The 21,841-nt window shown below is 41.3% G+C and overlaps 1 protein-coding gene across 2 annotated transcripts in view; it reads right to left on the reverse strand.

Annotated features, from left to right (window-relative positions):
* Nucleotides 1–11,253: 11,253 nt before the first annotated feature.
* The window catches only part of KCNK10 (potassium two pore domain channel subfamily K member 10), a 78,083-nt gene continuing 67,495 nt past the window's right edge, over nucleotides 11,254–21,841 (reverse strand). For both annotated transcript variants that reach the window (XM_064151268.1, XM_064151277.1), the window contains 3 exons: nucleotides 19,059–19,245; nucleotides 16,887–17,029; nucleotides 11,254–14,941 (listed from right to left, as the gene is read on the reverse strand). In XM_064151268.1, the coding sequence (XP_064007338.1) occupies nucleotides 14,318–14,941; nucleotides 16,887–17,029; nucleotides 19,059–19,245 (954 nt within the window). In that variant the 3' untranslated portion in view covers nucleotides 11,254–14,317. The remainder of the gene's footprint in view (nucleotides 14,942–16,886; nucleotides 17,030–19,058; nucleotides 19,246–21,841) is intronic.

Raw genomic sequence — 21,841 nt, forward strand, 5'->3', positions numbered from 1 at the left:
CTATGACCATGAGGAAGGGTCCTCAGAGACATATTGTCATATTGATATGAAGTTTCCATCCTTATCCAAGACACAATTATATATACTTACACAGATATGTAAATCCAGCTCTGTAATTCTGGATTTGCACACCTAAGAGCACAGGAATCATAGAATCAAGCAGGTTGGAAGAGACCTCCAAGATCATCCAGTCCAACCTAGCACCCAGCCCTAACCAATCAACCAGACCATGGCACTAAGTGCCTCATCCAGGCTTTTCTTGAAGTCCTCCAGGGACGGTGCCTCCACCATCTCCCTGGGCAGCCCATTCCAATGGGAAATCACTCTCTCTGTGAAGAACTTCTTCCTAATATCCAGCCTATACCTACCCCGGCAGCTAGTCTTTAGACAGCACTTCAGGACCTCATTTCAGGAAGAAGATTTGTTCCAAATATTTCATTCTCTAAGTAGCAAAGGCTATGAACTGTCTGGCTTTCTGCCCTAGTTCTTACCCATGAACCCCACAGGAAAGTTTTATGGGACAATTAGAAATCTCTATTTAGATTTCTTACTTGGAAATCATCATTCCTACTTTCTAAACTTTTCAGTGAAATAAATACAATGCTATTAACAGTAGAAAGTAGAAAAGCCTGTGAATAGTGGGCTTTATAGAGAGACCTCTTCTTGGTAGGATTTTCCCCCAGCAACTGCAGGACCCATTCTAGCCTATACTATGGGCAAAAAAAATGTGTTCCCTTCCCAATTTAAATAAATCTAACTCCTGACATAACTGCAGGGAAGCAAAGCAGCTGTGATTCTCCTTTGGCCATAATACCTGTCTTTATCTCCACATGATTCATTTCATTGATAGTAAAATGAATTGTGTCACAAACCACTGCAGCTGGACTTCCATCAAAAGCAGCAAAGAGGAAATGGGCAGGCAGCATTGGTCCCAACCACACTGCCAGATCTCTGAGGGTTTGGTGAATCATTTAGTAACACTAAGGACAATGAAGTGTCTGGGAAAAAAATTCTTTTTAGGTGCTTAGATATCTTACTTTGGTTCCCAGAGAGACTTCACTGCTCCAAAGGGAAAAGTAGAGATCACAGTATCACAGTATCATCAGGGTTGGAAGAGACCTCACAGATCATCAAGTCCAACCCTTTACCAATGACAACTCATTTGGACATACATGTCTCTGTCAAGTTTTTTCCCCACAAGACACAAGAAGAATGGATGTATATTGAGGGTTTCACTGCTTACAAAGTTATTATCACCAATGGGTAGACCTAGATGGAAATATGTCCCTCACCCCCAACCATTTTCCATAAATGAAAAATCCTGGCCACTAAGTTTTCTAGAATGGGGCTCTTTCAGTTGCTGGGTCTGTACAGTATAAAGTAAATATTGTCTAGGTCAGCAAATGGAAGCATAACTCTTTTATTTCAGAATAAGAGAGGAAACAAAGATGTACAGGTCCCCACTTCTGGACAGTCCCCATTCCTGACAAATGTCATATTTGCTCTGTCATGCTCAGTTGTCAGGTAAATAGGAAAAATAAGCACATAAAGAGGTCTTTGAACATATTCCTTCAATGAATTTGCAATTTATGGTTGTAAACCAGAATATATTCTGATGGGACCAAAGGGTGAATTTTCAGTTCTCCATTCCTCTTTACTCACAGAGGTCCACAAATCCCTACGTTGAACTCAGTGACTTGCATGAGAAGTAAAATTCCCTTGTTTCCACCATAGAATCATAGAATCAACCAGGTTGGAAGAGAACTCCAAGATCATCCAGTCCAACCTAGCACCCAGCCCTAGACAATCAACCAGACCATGGCACTAAGTGCCTCAGCCAGTCTTTTCTTGAAGACCCCCAGGGATGGTGCCTCCACCACCTCCCTGGGCAGCCCATTCCAATGGGAAATCACTCTCCCTCAGAAGAATTTCTTCCTAACATCCAGCCTATACCTACCCTGGCACAACTTGAGACTGTGTCCCCTTGTTCTATTGCTGGTTGCCTGGGAGAAGAGGCCACCCTCCACCTGGCTACAATGTCCCTTCAGGTAGTTGTAGACAGTAATAAGATCACCCCTGAGCCTCCTCTTCTCCAGGCTAAACAGGCCCAGCTCCCTCAGCCTCTCCTCATAGGGTTTTGTTCACATATGATTTAAATGCCCTTTGATAATACTATACTCAAGTCATTTCCTCTGAATGTTTACTGAATAGGAAGTTTTAGCTGGAACTTAAAACTGAACTCTTTGGCAAATTCATCTGTTCCATGATTAATACTCCACCTGATTCAGGAACAAAAGTTTTCAAAGCACAGGCTGTTGGAGCTGAGCAAAACTGCATTTCATTTCCCGTTTTGAATCTTTTAAGCTGCAATACCTGTGACAGACCTTGAAGAGTTACAGGATGAGCCACAGATTTTTATCCTTGCAGTTTTGCAGGTAATGTGTGACATAGAATCATAGAATTAACCAGGCTGGAAGAGACCTCCAAGATCATCCAGTCCAACCTAGCACCCAGCCCCAGCCAGTCAACTAGACCATGGCACTAAGTGCCTCAGCCAGGCTTTGCTTGAACACCTCCGGGGATGGTGACTCCACCACCTCCCTGAGCAGCCCATTCCAATGCCAATCACTCTCTCTGGCAACAACTTCCTCCTAACATCCAGCCTGTACTTCCCCTGGCACAACTTGAGACTGTGTCCCCTTGTTCTGTTGCTGGTTGCCTGGCAGAAGAGGCCAACCCCCACCTGGCTACAATGCCCCTTCAGGTAGTTGTAGACAGCAATGAGGTCACCCCTGAGCCTCCTCTTCTCCAGCCTAAACAGGCCCAGCTCCCTCAGCCTCTCCTCATAGGATTTGTGTTCCAGGCCCCTCACCAGCTTTGTCATCCTTCTCTGGACACTCTCCAGCACCTCAACATCTCTCTTGAATTGAGAGCCCAGAACTGGACACAGTACTCAAGGTATGACCTGACCAGTGCTGAGTACAGGGGCAGAATAACCTCCCTTGTCCTGCTGGCCACACTGCTCCTGATCCAGGCCAGGATGCCATTGGCTCTCTTGCCCACCTGGGCACACTGCTGGCTCATCTTCAGCCTATTATCTACCAGTACCCCCAGTAGAGCATGTTTTACACCTAGAAAGGGGCAAATCCATGCTTCTTTGATCTCAAAATCAGCTAATAAATGCAAAGCTGGTAGTGCGGTTCCACTCTAACAAGCTGCTATGTAAAACTGGTAATTGAGTTTGTCTACTTTGTGGTGTGTATTCAAAGCCATATCAAAGCAGTGCCAAAAAACTGCCATCTGCTTCTATTTCTGTTAGCAAATCACAGTTAATGTGGCCAAATGAGATGGCACTGGACCCACTTTTTGTCTGTATTTCACTTGATCCTCACTGAGATAAATGTAAGTGGGCTCAGCCACCACAGAAGTTTCAGCCAGCAGAGAGGTAAATGGATAGAGCTTCATACAACACATAGAGCTTTATAAAACAGACCTTCACTATGGCTACTGCAAAAAAGATTCTGCTTAATGCTCTATACCAAAGACTTTGAGATCCTAGTCTGCCACTGCCATGGAAAAAGAGGTATTTTCTGTAGGTCACCAAAGGATGAATTGGGGCATTTTTATAGCAATTAAAAAACAAGAAAACCTTAAACAAACCAACAACAAAAAAAAAAAAACCAAAAAATTAAAACAACCCAAAAAAAGCCCCACAGATAAACAAGAACCAAACCAAAAACCTCAGGTTCCCAACTGCTCAGACTGAACCCATAGCATTAATGGAAAGATGCCCTCTTTGCTTCATGCCTGCTTTTGTTAATGGAGGGATGCTGCTGCCTTGCCTCTCTGTAGCATCACAGAAGAGTAGTTACTATTTGTCAGTCATTCCAAGAACAAGCACTGGTTTCCCAAACACTAGCTTGTTATTTCTAGAGGTTTTGTTACATGCACACTGCTTAGACCTTCTCCTACTTGAACTATTTATGCCTCCTGCTGGCTAAACCGTTTGACAAACCAAAATGAGGCACACGATCAAGGGTTTGTAAGCCAATTTTTTTCATGTGAATACACAGTACCTTTCACTTCCAAGGAAAAGTTCATTTTAAATGGAAATAAGCTCTGGTCCAGCATGAAAAGATATTTAATGCAGACTGAGTTTGGTTTCTGCTTTTGTATTTCACTGAGAATATATTTGTCTTCCAAATTTTAGCTTTCAGCTGAAAGATCAGAAATTCTGAGCTCCAATTTTAACAAGATTTTCATCTCTTTCCCAGTCTATTCTTAACCCAGGGAGGGAGGTTTTTCTGCAGTATTTCCCTAGTGCTGTCCACCTTTGCACCTAATTCTTCACCAAACCACTACTTAAAGTCTGACACAGACATAATATCCCTCAATGTAATCCACTCCCATTTTGCTTTCCTAAAATTGTCAAACACCAAGGAAAAACTCAACATACTATTTAGTTTGTCTCTAACTATACCCAGTATCTGTCAAGATATAACAGAATTCTTAATACAATGAAAACACGTTAAGATTTTGGTCATTAAAATCCTCAGAAACAGTGATATTTTTGCCCTCTAAGTGAGCCAGAGATGCTGAAGAAGTCCCTCCCCAACACAACAGAAGAAGACTCCCCACATCTCTCAGCTCTGTACTATTTCTCACATCATGCTGGCACTGCAGTGTCCTAACATCCATCTGTTTCAAAGCAAATAAGACACTCAAGCCTTTGCCTAGGCATGAGACCCTGCTGTATCCAAGTTTACTGCTTGACAGTTTGACATTTCAGCCAACGTTTTCTGACCTTCTGCACATACATATTGATTGTCACCCAAGCCATTAATGATTACATTAATAGACATGAAAACCTCCTCCAAAGAGTCTGCACTTTCACTCTACGTGGCAGTTTTTTTCCTTTTCAAAGTTCACAAGGTTGTTAAACAAACCTCTTTTTCTGGCTCCATAAGCACTTGCAAGTTCCTTTTTAATTCTTAGTACAAACTGACCAGTAAAATGCCTAAATAATTAAGCAGTACCAGCACACACAGAGGAATAGACTCTTACTGAGCTACAGTTTTGGATTTATAAGATCTTATTTCTTTGATTTTTTTTTTTCAGCACCCGAAGGCACCCTCAGAATGGATAATCTAGATTCTCAATGAGAATTTACCACATATGCTAAAAAAACAGGTCAGTCTGTGTAGACCAACATGCAGAGATCCACACAGTGGCTGAGATGATCATTGCTAAAATAGCATCAGGACCACAAGTATGATAGTCACCATCATATTTATAGAAAGTACCTCATTTTTCTTGGCCTTCACAGCTTCTTACACATGGCAAAAAAATACATCAGCAGCTACCTTGCAGAGAGCTTGGATTAAATTTACTGTAGGTGGGCCCCTTGCTAGGGGTGTAAATGAGGAGCAGATGAGGAGTAGGAATCCCAGGGAGGGATGTGTGACTGATGATGGGCAAGAGAAATTGCCAAGCACAGCCTGAACCTATTTTGCTGTTGCATTAAATTGCCTTGTTTGGATACTGCCAAATAGGAGCTAATGAGATCAGGTTGCTTCATGGAGGATTACAAGTGAGCATTGCTAATTTATTAGTGCTCAGCCCCAGTGAAGGAGATCTGGTCTGCAAAGCAGCAGTCACCTGTTTTAATAGAGCAGAAAGCTTTGGTGATGGGAAGAAGAAATGAAATTATTTATTTAAAGTTATTGTTAAGCAGTGAAAGATAAAATAAGTTCCTGTTAAAAAGGAAGTCATATTTGCAAGGTGAGATAGAAAATGTTTTTTTTCCAGTTTATTTTAAGGCAAGCCCAGACTTCAGGGAAATCCTTCCTTTTCTCTGTCTCATGAAAAATCCAGTTAGAAGCCTTCCCTCCAACAGGAGGATTCTGCTGTTTGTTACAAATCATTCTCAGCAGGCAGCTGTGCAGAAGGGCTTCAAGGGGAGAAGGTGAAAACAGCAGCCTGTAAGGGGGTTGTTGTTTTGCTTTCACCTGACAAACTAGGCTTTGGTTATCAAATTGAGGGAGCTGGGCCTGTTTAGCCTGGAGAAGAGGAGGCTCAGGGGTGATCTTATTACTGTCTAAAACTACCTGAAGGGGCATTGTAGCCAGGTGGGGGGTGGCCTCTTCTCCCAGGCAACCAGCAATAGAGCAAGGGGACACAGTCTCAAGTTGTGCCAGGGTAGGTATAGGCTGGATATTAGGAGGAAGTTCTTCACAGAGAGAGTGATTTCCCATTGGAATGGGCTGCCCAGGGAGGTGGTGGAGGCACCATCCCTGGGGGTCTTCAAGAAAAGACTGGATGAGGCACTTAGTGCCATGGTCTAGTTCACTGGATAGGGCTGGGTGCTAGGTTGGACTGGATGATCTTGGAGGTCTCTTCCAACCTGGTTGATTCTATGATTCTATGAAATTGAGCTACATCAGAGTAAGAAATGAAAATAAACTAATATAATTGGCTTTACAGCATAGCAGGCATTTCCCTCAAGATGGAGCTGCTCTGGAAAAGAGTCTGGGTTGAACAGCTGAGTAGGCTGTCATCTTTGAGAACCCACTCAGCTGGAGGAGTAAACACTTCAGTATAGACCTGACAACACAACTTTTGAGTTTCTGCACCTAAGGCTCATCAGGAATCTTGTTATGACTCAGAGAGTGCTTATTTCCCTTGTAACAAAAAATGTGCAGTCATCATTCCTGTCTAATTCCCCACAAGCCTGCTGTGGAGGAATATCACTGAGCCTGCCTCCACCCTCTCCACACGCTTCTGTGGCAGATGATGATGATTTCTGGAGCTCTTGTATTCCCCTGCTATAGCATCTTAAGGTCATTTGCAGGTCTGTAATGACACATGGAAAGAGATTTGTGAGGTGTTTGTCTGTCTTTGCTGTCTCTTTGCAGAACAGCCTTTCTGCAGTTTACATGATGTTTTGTTTCTTTTTCAATCCTTGCATTCCTACCTTCTGCTAGAAAAGATTTGCAGGCCAAACTCTGTCCACAGAATTTGCTGTGTCTCTTTTCCTGCCCAGCTAGTCATGCAAGAGGAAACCATTTACTTGCACTTGTTACACCTGTATGCTGTGCCTGCAAGGAATGAATAGCCAGATGACTTTCACTTTGCTGGATTAGCTCTGAAAGGCTGACAAGGACAAAATGCAGTGTCCATCTCATTACTCTCTTGACAGAGTTCAATAGTTTTCACTCTCTGTGAGTGCAGTATGACTGGCCTGTGTTGCAGTTTATCAAGTTGATGAGAAAATCAAAAAAGCTACCAAAAGACAAAAAAAATCACAGTAAAGGATATAACCCCAACCTCATCTGTAATTCCCAAGATCAAAAAAACTTTACCACCTGCCTCCTTTCTGCAGGCAGCCTGACAAACTATTTCAGTGGAGAGAAAGTAGGAAAAGAAGTTCTGCACTTTGGCCACAACAACCCCAAGCAGCACTACAGGCTGGAAAGCAGCCAGGAGGAAAGGGACCTGGAGGTACTGATAGATAGTAGGCTGAAGATGAGGCAGCAGTGTGCCCAGGTGGCCAAGAGAGCCAATGGCATCAAGAACAGTGTGGCCAGTAGGACAAGGGAGGTTATTCTGCCCCTGGACTCAACACTGGTCAGGCCACACCTTGAGTACTGTGTCCAGTTCTGGGCCCCTCAATTCAAGAGAGATGTTGAGGTGCTGGAACATGTCCAGAGAAGGGCAACAAAGATGGTGAGGGGCCTGGAGCACAAATCCTATGAGGAGAGGCTGAGGGAGCTGGGGTTGTTTAGCCTGGAGAAGAGGAGGCTCAGGGGTGACCTCATTGCTGCCTACAACTACCCGAAGGGAGGCTGTAGCCATGTGGGAGGTGGCCTCTTCTGCCAGGCAACCAGCAACAGAACAAGGGGACACAGTCTCAAGTTGTGCCAGGGGAAGTACAGGCTGGATGTTAGGAGGAAGTTGTTGCCAGAGAGAGTGATTGGCATTGGAATGGGCTGCCCAGGGAGGTGGTGCAGGCACCGTCCCTGGAGGTGTTCAAGCAAAGCCTGGATGAGGCACTTAGTGCCATGGTCTAGTTGACTGGCTAGGGCTGGGGGATAGGTTGGACTGGATAATCTTGGAGGTCTCTTCCAAGCTGGTTGATTCTATGATTCTAAACCTTCTGAATGCTCTGCTTCTTGCTTCCCTACTGGCTGGTCACCAGATGCAGAAATGTAGTTCGGTACCAGTAAGGGTATGGCTACAGGTTTGTGCCTCTCTTTTGAAACCAACCCAGCACCACTACTTCACTACTTCCACTACAGTGGAATCTGGATCATCAACCAAAGAGAAAAGGCAGAAGGGACAAAATCAAGCACAAATATCTGACAAGAGTGAGATTACTAGCAGTGCTTTGTTTTTCACAGAGATTAGCAAAAGGCAAGATTAATTACAGCTCCTCTGCCCTTGCTGGAAGACAGGACAACAAAGAAAGAAAAAGACCAACAGAAAAAGCATTTTCATCATCCAGGTCTTTGTTGCAGTTCTTTTGTTCTCCATCTTTGTAAAATGTTACATCATAAAGTAAAGACAATAGCAGCAAAACTTATGAAGAAGGTACAATCATGTTCTGCTCTGTACCCTGGTCATGACACTTTTGAAACTGTCCTTTTTCTGAGAATGCCTTTCTAAAGCACCATATAATCTCACAGAGAGAGAGAGAGAGAATGGGGCAGAGACAAGGGAGTAGATATAACATCCTTATAAGTGGATTTATTGGTTGCTTATACTGTAACTTGATCAGGAAAGATAATAGATCAGCATCCCATTGAAATGCTTTCCCAAGTATTAAGAAAGTTGGTGGGTTTTTTCCCAGTGCAAAGCTGAAAAGGACTTATCATGGTTTCTCAGCCCTGTCCAAAAGGGCTAGGTAAAATCCCATTAGAACTTTGAAAAAAAAAAAATCAGTCTAAAATGACATTGGAACACTAACCTGGATACATTTAAAGTTTTGGGAGGCTCTGATCCAGACACGAATTCTGCCTTTTTCTACTTATAGTTACTACGTGACTCTAAGATCTGAGAAACTGCTAAATAGTAGGCTGAAAGCTGGTATATTTTGCTTACATCTTGCAATGGGCACTGTAAGTTTTCCTTTTTATGTGCTCAGCTCTCACAAGGGAAAAAGAGAGTGTAGGTGGAACATATTTGGGAGACTAAAATATATTCTCTCTCACATGCCAGCTAGCACCTGCCTGTGATTTGCTTATAAGGAGTTCAGCCAAGGAAAGCAAATCCTATTTGTTTCAAAAGCCCACCTGCTGGAGAAATGCCCACTTTCCCCACTTGAACTCACCAGTGTTGTGGATAAGACCTGCCTTTAGAGTGACCTTCTCAACCCAGCATGACCCAGCTCAGAAAGCATGTTCTGGCTGTATCGGGACGCTCTCAGATTAGCTTCCACAATTGCTTCCTCAATTTTTAATTGCAAAACCACAAGTCAGTAGAGTCTAACATCATGAAGTACTTCAGATGCACTAGCAGGAGGTTAAAAATTACAGTATCACAGTATCAACAAGGTTGGAAGAGACCTCATAGATCATCAAGTCCAACCCTTTACCACAGAGCTCAAGGCTAGACCATGGCACCAAGTGCCACGTCCAATCCTGTCTTGAACAGCACCAGGGACGAAGATCCAGATCAGCAACAGGGCAACTGCTACAGGTAGCTAAGGAGATGAGGACCTCAGGAAGAATGAGGTAACCTAAAGGATTTTTCAGATGTGCCTTTTTTTTTTAATGATATATTCCAAGCAAGTAGCTTCATACATTAATGTACAAGCCTTTATTTGAATTTCATAGATTTGTGTTCATTTGCATTTCTGTTTTCATTGGTATTTAATTACCTAAAGAACTGTTTCTGAGGCTGGATTTATTTGTATTTAGTACTGATATAGTGCCACCTTAGTCAGTGTAAATGGCACTGGAGAGATGAGTTAAAACAGCAAGTCTTTGCTCTAAAAAGCTTAAAAATAGCAAGCTAGTTCCATTTTGCTGCACTGTCTTGATCAGGGGCAGATTTTGGCCTTAGCTTAGACAAAATATAGTTCAGATCAAATAGATGTGCAGGAAGGACTAAAACAGTTCCCAGTAACCTTTTAAATCGATATCTGTTACGTAGTTCTTGTTCTAGATTAGTGTGCAACATAACATAAAGCTTGGTCTTTGCCTGTTACTTGTTTTTAGGACATGATGGAAAAAGCTAAGACCAGCACAGACATCATGCAACCTGACAACACAAATAAGCCCCTGAGAAAACCAAAGCTGGCATACTTTCATTTTTCCTGGGTCAGAGAATTTTGCAGAAAGTCTCTGGCAGAGCTCATTAGTGGCTTTGGAAGAAGCAGACTTGTACTAGAGACACCATAAAGGCAGGCAGCAGAAGCTTTGATGATTAATAATTTACAGCAACAACCAAAAGCAGATTTAATGAACATAAATCACTGTGAGTTTTTTTTTCTGTTATTTCTAATAATATTTATTAGAAATAATATTCCCTATTAAAGAATAATGAAAATCACAGATTGCCACACGAATCAGGTTTCAAAGATTTCAAAACCACTCATGCAAAATCTGCACAAGTTCAGTGATGGTTAATAGTTCAACAGGATCCCCAAAGCAGCATACTAAAATTCTCCTGCACAAGACAGTAGGAAGTGGGACTGCAGAGCTGAAGGCTGTAGAAGAACAGAAGCTGAGTTGTCCTCTATGTGTGAGGGTTGCAGCTACAGAAAATCCATGTATCCTTTGATCTTTCAGGTCCCAATTCCCATGTCAAGTGATGTTGTGCTCTGGGCAGGATCTGAGAGTTAAAGCCAGTAAGTCACCCTTTTGTTAAACTTTGTATTTTCAGGCTGCTGTGAAAGTCTGGGATTTAGAGCAAGGAGTTTTGGATAATGGTTCAGACAATCTTTTGCTAGAACTTTATATCAGGGTGGAATAGCCTCACTAGAAGTAGTATCAGAAGTTCTTTATAAGTATTATTATATGTCAAAGGATGAGAATTTTCCCCATAAAAACACTTGATGTTTGAACTGAGATTCCCTCCCTAAGGTGTTGCATATTACTAAAACCAGGGGATGGCCTTTACAAGTGGAGAAGCAATTTAGGACATTAAAATGTCATTTTAGTTGTCAGACATTTCTGCCTGGCCTCTTATGCAACACACCACTTGTAACTCCCATATAGTAATAAAAAGTATATATATATATATATATATATATATATATATATATTGAGGTATTTTATAACCAATCATATAGGAGAAAATATTTTCTCCAGTAGGGGACTGGCTGCTTGTTCATTAAGTTCCATGCACAGAAATGTGAGAATGAAAGAGAGCATTTTGCTTTCATGTAAAAGATCATTAGATGCTATGTTCAGTACCTCACTGAAAATTTATTCAGCATTACCCTTTGACCCTGAAACTATCTTAGCCCAAACCAGCAATTGATGAAGACACATCTGATGTCAGACAGGCATTTGTGCATGGCATGGCATGGCATGGCCGGGCAGAAACTAGAGTGAGACACACACATCATCAGCTAGAACTTGGACAGAGGACAGATGGAGAGCTCAGAAAGCTTAGAGATGAAGAATAGGCCAAGAATGCATCAGAATAACTAGTTCCGAATTTGGGCACTAAACTTTGCCTCCTCGGTTCCTTTGTTCATGTTGTCATGTTTTCTGTGACTCACCCACTGTCCAGCTCCCTGCTCACACAGACAAGTCCTCTGAGGCAGACTTCGCTTTCCCTGACCCTGGTCAGCAGAAATGCTGTGGCTATGACTAAGCCTTATGCTTCACATACAGCAAATGCATCTCCCATATTCTTACAGCTGCCTCTGCATCTATGCAGGACTTTTCCATTACAGGCAAACGTTTCTTGTGAGAAGAACTCAGTTGAGGAACAAATAACACTGCATGGATGATGTTGGTTTTGGCATTTGGTAACCAAGGAGAATTGTTAGCACAATCTGTATGCATTGCATGCTTTCAGAGTCAGACAAGATGCTTTCATGTGGCTGATGCTCTACCTCCAGTAAGCTAAAGCCAGAGTGCAGCCCTGCACTGAAAGAGATTCATTGGTGTACTAAGCAGAACTTAATTTCTGTTGGATCTTATTGAGTTAAAGCAATCCCAAATGACTCGACATTTTTCAAATACTCTTTTTTCATCCTTAATTTTCAGACAGATAACAACATTAGAAAGATGATGCAGTATTTCAAGCAAAGTGAACCTGCAGACAGAACACACAGGAATTTCTTCCCGCCTTCGTGCTAGTGGCATTGGGCTCACTGCTGCAAATTGTCCAATCAACTAGGTATGTAAAGAGGCATACACAAACTTTGCATTTGCATTGCCATGCTTCTATTCATAGCCATGGCAGTGTGCTGCAATGACCAATTAGATTTGCAGCTGGCTCATTGTGCATAAAATCTTAGACAGTACCACAGAAACTGAAGCATGCATCTCTGTGTACGCAGACGTGGGCATGCATTCCCAAAGTCTGTGCCTGTATGACCTGTGACTGCCTGTGTGTGTGACAAATTTGTATGTATGTCTCTGCCACCTACATCCGCGCTTGTTTTATCTGTAAGACTGCAGTCTGAACTGCAGGCTCTTGAGGCTTTTGTGAAGGCGCAGGGAAAGCACTGCTGGTGCGATCGTGTGTATCTCATTTCCAACATGCAAAATCTTCTATCTGCCATGGCAAACACAGTAGCCCACAGGCTGAGGCTACCAGAATTTACCCTGTTTTGCAATTCCATTAATTATTTTGCAGCCTTTCTTTGACTGTTTACTGCAAAGTCTAGGGATATTTGTAGTTCTTAAATCCATATATGTCCAGACCCCACAAAAGATACTTTAAAAAAGCCCATAGTTTGGTTACATTTCAGTGAAGTCTAGAAATGCAGAAAGCTCATGTTCAGGTTTTATCAAGAGAGCAAATGTCAAATAAAGAGAGGACCTGAAAGGAAATAAAACAAATAATTCAAAACACTTGTTTAAAAAGTTACAAAATATGACAGCATTAATGGCACTTAAAGCTTGAAGCACTTCAAAGATCACCACCATATTTTCTCAACTTCTTTTCCTAAATTTCTTTTTCTGCTTTTTTACATTTTCTGAGATTATGACTGCAGCTCGTGTCTAAACCCAAAAATCCAGCAAAAGGAGTAGAGAGCCCTGAGATTCTATGGTGCCCTGGCCCTCATTTGAATAACACATATGCCTTTGTGTCTATTTTTAAAAAGTCAGATTCAGCTACAGAGAACAGCAGTTTGCTGACATGCAAAAGCTATAGCTTTCCTTCTGTCTTCATAGTCCTAGAGCATTAAAATCAAAGGGTGCTTCTCAGTGGTAGAAAGTGTGAATGAGAAATTCTTTTTAAAAACCTGTTGGCCCACTGTTTTATACAGCTGGCCAAATGTTAAATTAATGCTTCTCTTCTTCTAAACAACGTAGCACAAGATGTTAGATTTTCTTCATACGCTCTTTCTTGCTGTGAGTTCATTGAATATTTCCTACACAAGAAAAAAAAATCCATTTGTTTCTTTTCTTTTTTTTTGTCTGTCAGTGGTTTGGTTAAATACCCACAGAGGTTTTTATCTTTCTTTCTTTCTTTCTTTCTTTTTTTTAAATTTTTTTTTTATTTTATTTTAATTGTAATGAAAAGAGCAATCTGACCCTTAAAGACGTCTGTGTTTTTCAAACCAGCACCCAGCTGGTGGCTGTGTCTGTGGACATTCTTCTGCAGTTTAGAAAGAAAATGCATCTCATTCAAAATCAAAACAAAACCAAGAAAAATCTAGCTTGGATCACGTGCCAAAACATAAACTAAGCCTTACTGAAAGTTTCTAGTTCATTCCAAGCATTTCTCCTCTTTTAAATCACCAGGGGAAGGCTTTACGGATGCCTACTCTGTTACAAAGACAGGCTCCTTTTCATCCCTTTCAAATGCTCTTCTTACGTAGCTGCCCTTTGTCTGATATGGTAGGAGCACTGGTGATATTGCCATGGTTCAGTCTCTTCCTTTGTGTCTTGCCCCAGTAATCTTACACAGGCTGAAATTTCCATGTGCGTAGCTTTCTGTTGCCATTATGCAGTGCTGTGTTCCTGAATTGTTTTGGCAGAGCAAGCTTGAGTCTTTATGGCACAGTGAAATATTCTTCAATGCTATATAATCCAGACTGAATAAGGAGTCTGTATAAGGCACGTGTCTCAATATATATATGTATATAAAAACATTAACATTGTTAATTCAAGTCAAGCATCTTTTACATTTAACTTCTGTCTTCAAGTAATGCTTTGTTTTCATGTTCCCTTTCTTTGGTTTCATTGGGGATCACTCCGTTCTCCAGATCTGAGTGCTGCTGGATGCAGTTGGTTAGGACTGCAGTGCTAGAAGAGTTCTCAGAATTACACATCTTCTCCGTCTCCTCTTCCTTTTTTTCTTCATCCAGGGAGTAGTTTCGGAAGGTCTCGTAAATTTTACGCACATCTTCAGGGATGGTCTTTTTGAGGTCTTTGTTTTTCCTTTTGGTCATCTTAGCAGATGATCCAAACTTGTTAATGATGTTGTCCTCAGATGCCCCCTGCCCATGCTTGTTGAGCTGGTCTGGCCCTTTAAGGCGCAGGTTGTTCGGCCTGTTGTTGATGCTTTCCTGAGAAGAAGCCTTGAAGCGTCCTGTTTCCAAGGCAGTAAAGACCGAGCGCTTCTCTGGAGACAGCATGTCTAAGGAGTGGGCTCGCTGATCCAGGCCCAGGCGCCTGCGCTCCATGCTCCGGATGGTGGCTGCCCGCTGAAGCTTGTCATGGATCTCCACGCTGAGCCGCCGCCGTGTCTCTCTGAACTCAGCTGTCACATTCGCTTTCCACTCAGCTGCATGGGCTTTGATTTCTCCCACCTTTACAGCAACAAGAAAGAGAGATGAGTAAGAGAGACCAACATGAAGCGACAGGCTATAGAAGAGTAGTACAAGCCTTTCACTGTCTGGCATAGAATCAGATACTGGTCCCAGCTACAGCACATCTACCTCAACCAAAACTTCAGCACTGGCTGTACTGGGGAAGTTCTAAGAACATCAACTAGTGACTAGCCAATGACTTGTGTGGCATATAACTTGCCTGCTCTTTCACATTTTGCTACCCCACACATTTTATAGCTGTGGGACATGATGGGAGGGGTTCATATTTATCCCTCATTAGTTAAGAACAAAATTCCCAACTTGCAAGGTCAGTGGTAGATGGTCAGGAGTGAGCAAAATTACATCTCCTACAATTACACCTGTAGTTTTAAAACAGCACAACCAGTGTAGCAGTACAGCAGTGTATCTTCCCACATTGCTCAGGGGTGGAATTGTTCCATCTCACTGAAGGTTCTGTTTGGTGGCAGAAAATGCCTCTTTGATAATTTCAAGAGAAGCTCTGACTGATCCAGTCAAGAATTCATTCTCAGGAACAAATGTAGCTGTCTTTAATGGAGGCTTCCATTGCATAACTGTCCAAATACGACCCTCTCAAGCCAGCTGCAGGAGTTGCAAACACATGTTCTGTGTGGGCACGTGAGCATGTTTTTAATGTGCTTTGCTCTACTTTCCTCCATTGCATCTGGGAGCAGAATAATGGCTAAGAATAAAACACCTTCATGGCTGCTGTACTGAATAAAGATTTAGTCCAAAATGAGAAAAAGAAGGAAAATGATCAAGCAATATCTCAGTCAACACAAGATTTTTTTCTGAAGTTCAGCTAATGAACACATTCAGGAGTATGATGTTTACATCAGTCATTGGTTTCTTTTGGGTGCTGTAGCTAAAACTCAGTTTGTGCATTCAACGATCAACATGAAAGTCATCTTTGGTTCCTCAGGTCAGTTATGCAGGTGTGCAGTTCAAACTGCATAACTTGTGGCAGTAGGCATCACATATTCACTGTGAGCAACTGGATTCCCATCCTTAGGTGCCTGATGATGATGAACCTGACAAATAAACGCGTTATGAAGCCCAGTTTGTTCGTGGAGGTGCACAGGGAATGCACAGCAACTTGCATGGTGCAGATGCCTTCACAAAATTACAAACTTGGTCTATGCCTGCTCTTTGGCTAATGCTTTGGTAGTAATGAAGGAGGACACTGCCTTCAAAACTGGAATTATCTTATTAACATCATCAATAATAGGCTTCATCTCTGGAGTCATGGCTACTGCCTTCTATTTTCCACTCTTGAGTGAAGCTTTAACAACACTGTCTTTGAAGCATGGAGAACATGTTCTGAGTGAACTTAATCATGTTTTTGCTGATGCTCACTACTCATTTTTTTTTATTTTTACTCATGCTACTCTGTAAGGGACTTGACATTAAACTCTTATTCAGAATCATGTTCTCTGACACAGGGAAAGGTGGGAAAACTCAAACCCTGGTTTAAAGGTAAGTGCTTGTTAGGTAATGAAGATAGCCACATAGTCATAGAATCAACCAGATTGGAAGAGACCTCCAAGATCTCCAGTTTTTTAAAACAGCACTGACACTTTTGTCCTAATTTGCAGCAAGTTTCAGGTAAAGATTGGCCTCTCTTATTCCACAACTGCAATACTACTGATGTGTTCCATGTATCCAAATACTGTATCCAGTTACACAATACTGTAACAGTCTAGGCTGCTTCAGTTGCTTTTTTTCTCTCTTTTTGAAAAGGCTAAAGATCAGAACTAACTGGATACCAAAGACAGTCAGTGGAGTAAATCACTGGGAATATTGAGTACTGGTCATGCAGAGGAGCATCCTTCTTTAGACAAGCAGGAATCAGGCACTTAAAGCACTTTTATAAAATGACAGACCACTGACAAATGACAAGTCATACCTCTTCTTTTGTCTTCTTAGACAATACTCTTAACCAGTCTCCAATCATACTCAGGACAGCAGCAAAATAGGCAAGGCCAACAAGGATCCAAAACCACACTAAGGGTTTATACCACTCCCGGTAATGGATGTCAGCATTTCCTCCTGAAAGAAGCACACATTTATGCTTAGCAATCATGAGATGCTAAAATGATGACAAAATATCTGTAATCGTGAGAAATTCCCATAAGTATTTTGTGACTCTTACCAAAACTGCTATAGATAGGAGAGGCCTGTCAGATGGGAGGAATGTAATCAAAGATTCCCCATATAATCTCAGCTATTTAAGAATTGGCAGGGACCCAAATATCAGGGTTGATATTAATCTCTCTGCATGAATCGCTCTCTTTTTTCCAGTCTTTAAGGGAAAGAAACAATGGGAGGTGGGAGCCGCTGTTGCTATGGCACAACGAAGCTCTTCTGATCATATGTGTCCCTGAGGAAGCTTGCTATTAAGCAGATTGTCTAGGTCTGTTTTTACAGTCATCAGGCGACTGAGAAAGTATGAGACCACTTTTTTCAGCCTATCAGATATTCTCTTCTTTCTGGCTCCACCTACAATTTTATTTGCAATAGTAGTACAGCAACCTTCCCAGCCTGGCAAGAGCTGAGATACATTCTTGGTAGAAAAAAGCATTGCTCCACTGATGCAGTTTTCTTCAATAAAATGTAGTATTTTCCCTTTGTTGTCAAAGGGACACAAATACTGAGAATTTGAAGTGGCAGACAATGAAAGGGCAGAAAATCTGTCCCAAAATCAGCAATGAAATCCAAATCTCCTGCTGATCATCTACCTTAAACTCTTATCGTGAGATGTCATCAGAAATTTTTTGCATTCTGAGTCCTTAATTTGATTTTTGAAAAATTCTGGTTGCTAGTAGCCACCCAGCTTTGGATATTATTCTCCTTTAGAACAGTTCCATCTAACATTCAGGCCTTTTTTTACTGTTATTAAAGAAAACAATACCAAAGTGTGATATGCTTGAGGAAAAATATTGTGCCTTTTTTTTTTACTCCACACCGTGTTACCACAAAGGCAACATATTTTATCAGCAAGCTTCTGTGCACATTCAAGTAGCTAAGAGCCCATGCAGTCACATCTGTACATGAATCGTTTTTTTTTTCATATCTGGCACTCTCTTTTTTTCAGTGCCTTTTCTTCCTCAGCATTTCATGACTACTATATTGTTTTAAAAAAGGCAAGTCACAGTCTTGTCTACAAAAAAGCTGTCTATAGCTCTTCTAGAAAGAAAATCTTATATACCCCTGTAGTTTCATTTGATGTTTTTAACTCACTCATATTTTACTAATTTATACATAGAAAGCAGTAAAACAGTAGCATAATATGACTGTAACACAGGCATCTTAATGCCTCCAATTAGGATGTCTAACAGGAATGAGGTGTAGGGGTCATGCACTAACAGGAAAAAAATATCACTTATCTTAACCACCTTTTTTCCTAGCAAAGCAGTAAAGCAAGAAAGAAAAATCTCTCATCTCTCCAGCCAGCAATCTTGACTCCCTCCTTGGAAATTGATAAGGATGGATATTTATGGTTCTTGCTACTGTTGTAGCATCCTCCTAGCACTGAGATGCATACCTCATTACTCCTCATTCTTAATCAGTTTTTCTTAACAGTGCAACTGCAATGTCAAAATTTCTGCCCAGGTTAGAGAACAAAGTGCAGCTTCGTAAATGCTGCAGCTCCTGCAGTAACAGCCCACTACTGCAGCCAAACAGAGATTTCTCCAGCCCTACAGCTCAGCCTTCCTATCTACAAACTTCTGGTTACTTGCTTCAGCAATCAGCTTCAGACTGAAGCCTAATGGACCAATACAAATCTCTAATTCAAGAAAGTCATTTGACTCGTGCATAATTCATTGCATGATAAAAGATTATCAGGACTTACTAGGATCATATTATCTACATTGCTGAAAGCCTGCAACCTGCAGATGGCAAAGCACCCAGAACTCATATCAACCTGGTGTCCCATTGCAGAGTAACCCCAACAGAAAACACCTGGCATCATTTCACTGGAATACAATACATTGTGAAAAGCCCCCCTTTTATATCAGAAAACAAACTCTAAGAGCCAAGGCTCTCATCCACAGCACCTATGCTTGGAGATGCTCACCTGCTACAAAGTCACCAAAGCCAACAGTAGTCAGAGTGACAACCACAAAGTAGATGGACTCCAAGGCTGTCCATCCCTCAATGTGTTTGAAGATAACTGCAGGAATGGTCACAAAGACAATGCAGCCTGCCAGGATGAAGAGGATGGTAGAAATCACACGGATCTTTGTTTGACTCACTTGCTTTTTCTAGAAAAAAAGAAATGAGGAAAAAAAAAACAAAAAAACATATTTTTGAGTGGATTTCTGTGACTGTACACATTGTGAACAGCAGACTGATCATGCCAGCATCATCTGAAGTTTCTCTTGCCGTGTTTTGTGAGCATGTTAGGTAAAAAGAAAGGTTGCCATTTGAACCTTGCCAAAAAATTAGGAATCTCTGTGTCTGACCCCAGAAAACTGTGATTCCATGCACTAGGCAGATACTAACCTACTAGAAACACAGCTTGCAACCCTGAGCTTCAAGAAGGCTCCAGTATGCTTCAGTTCAGGTTTGATGCATAAGAAAAAAGTGCATACGCACACAGCTGTCTATCTATTTCCCACATTGCCTCAGCAGCACCAAGCATTCAACAAACCAGACCAAGCCTAAAATGAAAATTAATCTTTTTTTTTTTCTCTAAACCCCTCAGATTTTATGTAGAAATAATTCATGCCTTGGGTTTTCTAAGCTCAAGATTTCCAGTTTTCATTCACAGACACAAAGGCTAAATCTCCTTTTTAAAAACAGATAGTTGTATTATTGGTTTAGTCTAGAAAGAAAGGATTTATGTCAAATATCAAGCAACCTGAGATAAAATTACCTACATAAATCCACACTGGAAAGCTCTTGAACAAATAGTATGAATGTTACTAGCTGCTATAAACTGAATACAAATATGAGCAGTGTAATCACATTTTAAACTCCTAGGTCAAATAAGCTCTCTATTTATTTAATATGAACTTAGATTTTATCCATTAAAACTGATGCAAGCCTGAGTTAACACAACTGACCCAACAGATGCCTTTCAGATTTTCTGTGCTGTAAATAAACTCAAAATTCAATACATATTCCTAAGAAATTAATTGAAATCATACTGGATTAATTACAGTGGCAGTGTAAATTCTGTATTTATCCTGGAAAAGGAACATGGAGGTCACTGCAAGTTACATATTTCCAAATTAGATTTCTAAATCAAGTATCTTCCTTGACATAGAAAAGAGATCTCATTTCAGATTATGACATTGCCAAGACAGGAAATAAGGTCTCAGAAGTTATCTTTATAATATACAGAAGGGATATTGCCTGAACTGGTTAATATCTAAGCAGCTTGTGAGCAGTACTACTGGTGCTACTGAAGCATGAGGTGCAATGTCTGACCTACATTAGGCACTCATCTGACTTGAGATGCTCTGCCTTTAGAACCCAGGTAGCAGAATAAATATATCATGTTTCAGAAACAGTTTTAGCTCTGAAACTGTTTGAGATGATCCTTACACATAATTTCTTTTCTTTTTGTGTGTGTGCACTGTTTCCTGTGTCTGTCTGAACAAAACCAGTTAAATAGAAATAGTAATAGTAATGTCATGAATAAGGCTAATCAAATACAAGACAGAGGAAAAACTTGCCAATGAAATACCAAGGAGAAAAACACAAGAATATAAAACCTGACTTGACCTCTTGGTTTCTTTTCCAGAGAAGCTATTTAAGCAATTTGCTAAAATACTACAAGACAATCCAATTTTTTTATGAGTGAAGGATGCACATTCACAACAGCAGGGTTTCAGACTTCATTATGTGTAGTGAAGGGAAAGTAACTGATCACGTGGACGTTACGCACTGTCTTGGATTGGCACAACTGGTAAAAACCAGTTGTGGAGGACCAGGATCTAACCAAGTTCTTGTTTATCTACCTGTTTGACCACGATGACTTATTCACTTCTATGAAATGCTTCTGTTTCATGGTACATAAAAATAAAATGGGAGACACCTCGTCACAGTGGAAGTTACAAGGGACATGCAGTGCTGTACAGTAGTGGGAATCCTTGTAGCTAGGAGGAGGTTGCTCTCTTCTCTCAGGTGGCCAGCACCAGAACAAGAGGACACAGCCTCAAGCTACACCAGGGGAAATTTAGGCTCCAGGTGAGGAGAAAGTTCTTCACTGAGAGAGTCACTGGACACTGGAATGGGCTGCCCAGGAAGGTGGTGGAGTTGCCGTCCCTGGAGCTGTTCAAGGCAGGATTGGACGTGGCACTTGGTGCCATGGTCTAGCCTTGAGCCCTGTGATAAAGGGTTGGACTTGATGATCTATGAGATCTCTTCCAACCTTGGTGATACTGTGATACTGTGTGATACTGTGATACTTCAGAGCTGCCAAATAAACAAAGTTATGCATAGTAAACCTCCATCTAGCCTCCATAAAGCAATATTAAAATGCATTTTAATACATGCCAAGGTTGTCTTGTCTCATGATACAAACAGAAGTGGAAAGAATGGACTACGGATAAGTACCAAATGTTCAGGACATCCAATTATTCATAAGAAATTAATTTAGCCAAAGGTTGTTGGGCTTTTTTAAAGTAAACATGGTAATGATGTTGATGAGAAGCTCTTCTGAAAAGCCTGACTCATGGTTATTGTACACCTCAGTCACTCCCACAAAAGCAGGACAGCTGAGGGTCTGCTTTTTCTTTACTCTTCCACTAATACAAATGAAGTCAGAAAGCAAAATTGAATCAGGCAAAGGGTTTTTAGGGCTACTTAAAAAAAACACCATGAAAGCAATACATAGAAGTAGAATTACTT

Source organism: Pogoniulus pusillus, chromosome 1, assembly GCF_015220805.1.
Source record: "Pogoniulus pusillus isolate bPogPus1 chromosome 1, bPogPus1.pri, whole genome shotgun sequence".
Taxonomy (NCBI): domain Eukaryota; kingdom Metazoa; phylum Chordata; class Aves; order Piciformes; family Lybiidae; genus Pogoniulus; species Pogoniulus pusillus.